The sequence below is a fragment of the Scyliorhinus canicula genome, chromosome 21 (genome assembly GCF_902713615.1).
Source record: "Scyliorhinus canicula chromosome 21, sScyCan1.1, whole genome shotgun sequence".
Classification (NCBI taxonomy): Eukaryota; Metazoa; Chordata; class Chondrichthyes; order Carcharhiniformes; family Scyliorhinidae; genus Scyliorhinus; species Scyliorhinus canicula.
Window position 1 is genome coordinate 5498536 of NC_052166.1, and position 7444 is coordinate 5505979.

General features: G+C 54.5%; 1 protein-coding gene across 1 annotated transcript in view; it reads left to right on the plus strand.

Moving 5' to 3' along the window:
* LOC119955905 (rab GDP dissociation inhibitor alpha) overlaps positions 1 to 7050 on the plus strand; it is a 28925-nt gene extending 21875 nt beyond the window's left edge. Inside the window, exons 9-10 of the mRNA XM_038782563.1 lie at positions 2736 to 2790; positions 6549 to 7050. Coding sequence (XP_038638491.1) covers positions 2736 to 2790; positions 6549 to 6701 — 208 coding nt within the window. The 3' untranslated portion in view covers positions 6702 to 7050. The remainder of the gene's footprint in view (positions 1 to 2735; positions 2791 to 6548) is intronic.
* Positions 7051 to 7444: the final 394 nt, after the last annotated feature.

A 7444-nucleotide genomic window follows, 5' to 3' on the forward strand; every position in this document is an offset into this window, starting at 1 on the left:
CCAAAATGGAACCTGCCGCCTTTTCCCAGAAACCTTCCACGAACTTCTGAAGGGCTCCACCAATCACAATCGAGAATCGAAGACTGGGAATTCCAGAAGAGGCGATTGGCTTCCGACTAAATCCATCAAAATTACATCACGGGACCCTGCCACTACACGGAGGGGCATCCCCTTGGGCCAGTTCAAATAGCAGCTTGCAGTTGGGGGGGGGGGGGGGGGGTATTATTCACAAATCTATAGTTTAAAAGCATCCAGCAAGACAGGGATCATAAAGGGAAACTAGGATCAGACAAGGATTTAAAAGGTTCCTTACATTTAATGAAACAATGCCCCAGCAGGGCCAGCAGCGTGGGTTCAATTCTTGTACCAGCTGAAGGTATTCTTCTCAACCTCCCCCCCCCCCCCCCCCCCCATCTCCCACATTGTGATGATCCTCAGTATAAATTACCACCGGTCAGCTCTCCCCCTCCACAACACCCCCCCCCCCCCACACACACACACACACACACACTTGAACAGCAGTCTCTCTTTATAAGTGCTCCATTTTTAATAAGGGGAGTAATAAATGTAATTTTATTTACACGCGACATTTACACTGCCCGGTAGATCTCTGCCGGGTTCCTGTTCTGGACTGGATGACCTTTTGTACAAAGGCTGAAAGAGATCACCAGCCTTTTTGGGGGGGGGGGGGGGGGAAGAGAGAATGATAGCTCGTACTTCGCAAAGACCACAGGGAAGGCAATCATTCCCACGCCGTGCGGGTTTTTACACTAGGTACATAATTAACAAGCCCCAGCACCTCCCACCTACACCATAACAGCAGTCTCTCTTTCTAAGTGCTCTAGGTACGTTGTTATTAAACAAAGCCTCAGCACCCCCCTCCCTCCCCCCAGCCACCACAGCAGTCTCTTTTTTAAAATAAATTGAGTACCCAATTATTTTTTCCAATTAAGGGGCAATTTAGCGTGGCCAATCTACCTCCCCTGCACATCTCTGGGTTGTGGGGGTGAAACCCACGCAGACACTGGGAGAATGTGCAAACTCCACACGGACAGTGACCCAGGGCCGGGATTCGAACCTGGGTCCTCAGCGCCGTAGGCAGCAATGCTAACCACTGTGCCACCGTGCTGCCCCTACAGCAGTCTCTCTTTTTAAGTGCTCAATGCCCGTCGTCTCCCTTTGCACTCCCATTGACTTTGACAAATGGACAAAAAGGTCAAATGAACCAATTAAGGTGATTAAATGCTATTCTGAAGGTCACTGATGCCCCCCCCCCCCCTCCACCCCCTGATCTCTGGGCGGCCGGTGCGAGGGGGGGGGGGGGGGGGGGGCGGCATCACTGACCTTCGGAATAGCATTCTCTATTTTACACTCTTACTGTAAACCGAAAATCAATAAACAATTGAGAGGGGGGTGGCGGGACACAACCCAGTGCCCACCGAGTACGGGAGGCTTCAATTGAGCCGGTGGGCACCGCGTGCTCCTTCTCCAAGGCTACCCGGCTGCGAACATAGCTGTGGCACAGGGGGCACAGTTGGCTCGGATGTTCCCCCCCCCCGCTGCCTGGACCCTTTGGTGCTCTTTGGTTTAAGGGACAAATAAAGGGACACTGCACCGAGCAAATAGCAAAACGAAACTTAAAACATCAAACCAGAATGTGATTAACGGGGTTGATGATATAGTCCAGTCCCCCGTGGTGCCCACTGTGTACGGAGGACCTCTACGGCGCCCGAGCACTGCCTGCTTGTTCTCCAGGGACATCCAGCGACAAACATGACCGCGGAAGGGGGAGGAGCAGACATTGTTAATGGTGCCCCTTATTTTGTAGTTGTTTGGACTAGGCAATAAAACAATAATTAGCACGTAAAACAATGGGGGCACTGTGACAGAGCACACAACTTTAAAGGGTAGGCATGTCATTAAAAGAAAAATGTGTCAGTGGGGTTTGGTTCTTTTGAGTGTATCAATTAAACAAGTTGACAGATGAAAGTACACAATTAAACACTGGTCTTCATGTGCATCTTAAACAACAAACAATATAATTAACATACCTTGAACAGTTAGGAGTCAGCAACATTGATGTGTAAGGGGGGGGTGGGGAGTTCTGGAGTCACAGGTAGGCCAGACGGGGTAAGGAGGGCAGAGTTCCCTTCCCCCAAATGGGGACGTTGATGAACCAGATGGGTTTGTTTATACGGCAACCGATGACTGACTGGTGACTGAAACTGGCTTCATACTTCCCGATTTCATCAACTGCATCTAAATCTCTCTCGGTGGGATTGGACTTGATTTTAGAGTGTTATCGCCATGTGGGGGGGGGGGGGGGGGGGGTGCCAGCTAGTGCGGAGAGAGGGAGACTGGGAGGAAGCTGGGATTGTTCTCCTCGGAGCGGAGGTTAAGGGGGGGGGGGGTGTGATTTAATCGAGGTGCTCACAATCGAGAGAGAATTTTGATCGGGTAAATGAGGATGTTGGTAGGGGGGTCGGTAACTGGGTAAGGGGACGGTGCGAGATGATTTGCCGTCAAGGTGGGGAGGGAATTGAATCACGTTGAAGGGTCGGACTGCGGTGTGGGTGGGGGCAGATTGGTTGTGGGATTGGTTGGGTTAGCTCGCTCAAAGGGGGCCAGCGCAGGATTGCCTCAGGATTGGGCCGACGCGCATGGGCAGCCGCGAATGTTTCCGCTAACCTGAAAACGTTTGTCTCCTCCTCCACCCCCCCCCCCCCATTCTCCAGATTCGTTGCCATTAGTGACCTGTATGAGCCAGTCGAAGATGGGACGGAGAGCCAGGTGAGTGGGACCAGGGTTGTTCTACCGGGCACACACATTCCCCCTCCCCCCCACCTCGTTCCTCTGTCTGTCTACCCGGGACCCCCCTTTTTGACACTCCTCTCCCCCCCCTCCCCCCCCGAGGGAAGGAGGAGTTTCATTTCCCAACTTCTGGAAGCTCAGTCGCTGTTGTAATTATTCGGGAAAGGCGACCGCCACTTTGTGAGCACAGGAAGATCCCACGGTAATAATGACCTGGGTCGTCCAGTTTGGTTCCCCCTTCCCCGGGGGGGGGGGGATCGACCCCTGGGATGTTCCGTCTCCGTTTCTCGAAGGTTCCGGAGGCGAGCCGTTGGGATGATTACTGGGAACGGGATAAAACCACGCGCTAGGCCGCAGTATTGAATCCAGTCCTGCCCGCCCACTGCGCGACGGGAAGGATGTGACCCCCACGAGGGAAGGTGCGGAGGGAATTTACCAGGATGTTGCCACCCACGCGTAATTTTACCCTTGTGGAAAGATTGAAGAGGATGGAGTTGTCATCGCCTTTGGAGCAGAGGAGGCCGAGGGGAGATTTAACTGAAGTTAACAAAATCCTTCAGGGGTCCAAACAAGTGGATTGAGCAGATTCCGAGTAAGGGACTCGAGGAAGAATTCAGATATGCTTTTTAATGCAGCGAGTGGGATCTTGCTGTGTACGAGGGGAGGCGGCGAATGATTTCAAGAGGGGATTAGCGTTGCCAGGGTGGGGGGGGGGGGAGCGGGGATTGCTCCACAGACGAGCCGGCATGGACTCGATGGTCAGATTTGGATTCGCGAAGCACCTTTAAGAAATGGACCATTTCTCGGTCCCGTCGGGAGGGGAGGGGAGGGCTGTTGCTGTTGTCCGTGTCCAGATCCAAATGCTGCTGCAGTACTCTGGACGGCCACAGGATGCTGCCGACGGTACAACTTGGGGCTGCAGACTTGATGCTCAGCAACAGCAGCTACATTTATATGGCGGCTTTAAGAGTCAGAGAGAGAGAGACAGAGAGGTTTAGGGAGCTATTTTAGAGGTTAGCCCCATGCCCCCAGGCAGCTGAAGGCACAGCCACCAATGATAGAGCGACGGGAATAGGGGGATGTTCAAGAGGCCAGAATTGGAGGAGCGCAGAGATCTCGGAGTGTTGTAGGACTTCACACATGGCGAGAGTGGTAGGGGCTGGAGGAGGTTACAGAGATAGGGAGGGTTGTAGGGGCTGGGGGAGGTTACAGAGATAGGGAGGGTTGTAGGAGCTGGGGGAGGTTACAGAGATAGGGAGGGTTGTAGGGGCTGGGGGAGGTTACAGAGATAGGGAGAGTTGCAGGAGCTGGAGGAGGTTACAGAGATAGGGAGGGTTGTAGGGGCTGGAGGAGGTTACAGAGATAGGGAGGGTTGTAGGGGCAGGAGGAGGTTACAGAGATAGGGAGGGTTGTAGGGGCTGGAGGAGGTTACAGAGATAGGGAGGGTTGTAGGGGACTGGAGGAGGTTACAGAGATAGGGAGGGTTGTAGGGGCTGGAGGAGGTTACAGAGATAGGGAGGGTTGTAGGGGCTGGAGGAGGTTACAGAGATAGGGAGGGTTGTAGGGGCTGGAGGAGGTTACAGAGATAGGGAGGGTTGTAGGGGCTGGAGGAGGTTACATAGGGAGGGTTGTAGGGGCTGGAGGAGGTTACAGAGATAGGGAGGGTTGTAGGGGCTGGATGAGGTTACAGAGATAGGGAGGGTTGTAGGGGCAGAAGGAGGTTACAGAGATAGGGAGGGGTGTAGGGGCTGGAGGAGGTTACAGAGATAGGGAGGGTTGTAGGGACTGGAGGAGGTTACAGAGATAGGGAGGGTTGTAGGGGCAGGAGGAGGTTACAGAGATAGGGAGGGTTGTAGGGGCTGGAGGAGGTTACAGAGATAGGGAGGGTTGTAGGGGACTGGAGGAGGTTACAGAGATAGGGAAGGTTGTAGGGGCTGGAGGAGGTTACAGAGATAGGGAGGGTTGTAGGGGCTGGAGGAGGTTACAGAGATAGGGAGGGTTGTAGGGGCTGGAGGAGGTTACAGAGATAGGGAGGGTTGTAGGGGCTGGAGGAGGTTAGTGATGGGGATTGTGGGCAGCCAATCCGTGGCAGGATTTGAAAAGAAGGTTGAGAATTTTTAAATCAAGAATCTTGTTTCAACTATGTTGCGCAGAATCAGCCAGCGAGCTTCTCAGAGCTGGGCAGGTTGAAAACCAATGCTGGATAATTCACTTTTCCAGTGGAGTTGACTTCAGACGATGAGATTGGCACGCAGAGATGAATGAGTCTTTTCGGTGATGGTACAGAGGTTCCAGCAGGAGCAGGCAAATTGGGCCAGGTGTCCAACCTGGAGGCTGCGTAAACAGTAGAATGAGCAAAGAAGTTCAGCAAAGCCATATTGCTGGTTCCACAAGCCAGAAGCCCAGGTCACATGACTCCCACCTCTCCTCACCGACCCTGACAAAGGAGTGCATCCCTCCTCTAGCTCCCCGAGATTGTTAAAATCTGAAAGGAGGGGTCCTTGTTGGCCAGCCTGGGTTCTGAAATGCAGATGGCCTTTGTAAAACTGGCCTTTGCAGCTCAGGGATGATAGTTAGTAGCTCTTCTTGGATAACGAGGTGCAGGTTTCCCTGAAACATCCAAGTGGCTTCTTTCATTCCACAGACAGACATGGGTGTTCCGTTTTTACAATATTAGCAATAGCCATGAGGATATCTATCCAGACAGCAGTGGGGGCTGTGGCTTACTGAAGGCCGAGTTAGAGAGATTTCTGATCGATGAGGGGGTCGAATGTTATGGGTGGAGGGTGAGAGACGGACACGAACGTGAGTTGAGGCCCCGATCAGATAGACACATCGTATCAAATGGAAGAGGACTTGCGCAGCCTGAATAGACCTCCAGTCCCTGTGTAACAGGCTCGAGACAGGCTGAATGGGGCCTCCTCTTGTTCCTGTGTAACAGGCTCGAAGGGCTGAATGTGCCTCCTCCTGTTCCTGTGTAACAGACTCGAGAGGGGCTGAATGGGCCTCCTCCTGTTCTTGTGTAACAGGCTGGAGAGGGGCTGAATGGTCCTCCTCCTGTTCCTGTGTAACAGGCTGGAGAGGGGCTGAATGGGCCTCCTCCTGTTCCTGTGTAACAGGCTGGAGAGGGGCTGAATGGGCCTCCTCCTGTTCCTGTGTAACAGGCTGGAGAGGGGCTGAATGGCCTCCTCCTGTTCCTGTGTAACAGGCTGGAGAGGGGCTGAATGGTCCTCCTGTTCCTGTGTAACAGGCTGGAGAGGGGCTGAATGGTCCTCCTGTTCCTGTGTAACAGGGTGGAGAGGGGCTGAATGGTCCTCCTGTTCCTGCAGACGTGCCGGTTTGGCATATTAGAATTAGAACAGTACAGCACAGAACAGGCCCTTCGGCCCTCAATGTTGTGCCGAGCAATGATCACCCTACTCAAGCCCACGTATCCACCCTATACCAGTAACCCAACAACCCCATTAACATTATTTTTTTAGGACACTACGGGCAATTTAGCCTGGCCAATGCACCTAACCCGCACATCTTTGGACTGTGGGAGGAAACCGGAGCACCCGGAGGAAACCCACGCACACACGGGGAGGACGTGCAGACTCCGCACAGACAGTATCCCAGCCGGGAATCGAACCTGGGACCCTGGAGCTGTGAAGCATTGATCTTCATTTTAAAGTCTCTGATGTGATGTTATTTCTCTCCCCCCCCCCCCCCCCCCCCCCCCCCCCCCCCCACTCCAGGTTTTTGTATCGCGCTCCTACGACGCGACCACCCACTTCGAAACCACGTGCAACGACATAAAGGACATCTACAAGCGCATGAGCGGGACCGACTTTGACTTCGAGAACATGAAGCGCAAACAGAACGACGTCTTCGGCGAGGACGAGCAGTAGCGGGATGCCCCTCGGCGGAACGACAGCCGATCGAGTCCATCCACCCCCCACCTCCCCTCCCCACCCCCTTTCCGTCTTAACATTCCTCCGATATGTAAACGAGTGGGTTTGTTGCCTCGCAGCCTTGAGCGGCTGTCGCCAGGAGGCGCTCCCTACCTCCCCCTCCCCTCCCCCCACCAGCGTACCAGGGCGTCGGAGGGGCTGTTTCGCGAGAGTTAATTGGGTTTCCAAAGGGGAGGGGGGGGGGGGGGAAACTAATGTGTGACCTTGTCTCCCCTCACCAGGGCAGTTGTTAACCAGGTAAATGCTGGAGGACTGAATTAAAACACGTCAACCATCCTGTCTCTCATCGTTGTGTTGATCCGTCTCTTCACTCCCTCTTTCCTCGCGGTGGGTAGGGCGGGGAGATGGGTGGGGCGGGGAGATGGGTAGGGCGGGGAGATGGGTGGGGGGGCCCAGGCGGGCTGTTCTTTCCCAGGCTCGGTGCAGATTCAATGGTCCGGATGTCGTACTCCTACACTGTGAGGGTTCTATAATGGGGTCTGTGTGGTGTAGGTTCACCCACAGTGCTGTTCGGTAGGGAGCTCCAGGATTCTGACCAATTCAGGGTGGCGTGTATGTGTGGGAGGGGGAACTTGCAGGCGGCGGGTGCCCCCTCGTGGCGTCTGCTGCCCCCCCCGTGGCGTCTGCTGCCCCCCCCGTGGCGTCTGCTGCCCCCCCCCGTGGCGTCTGCTGCCCCCCCG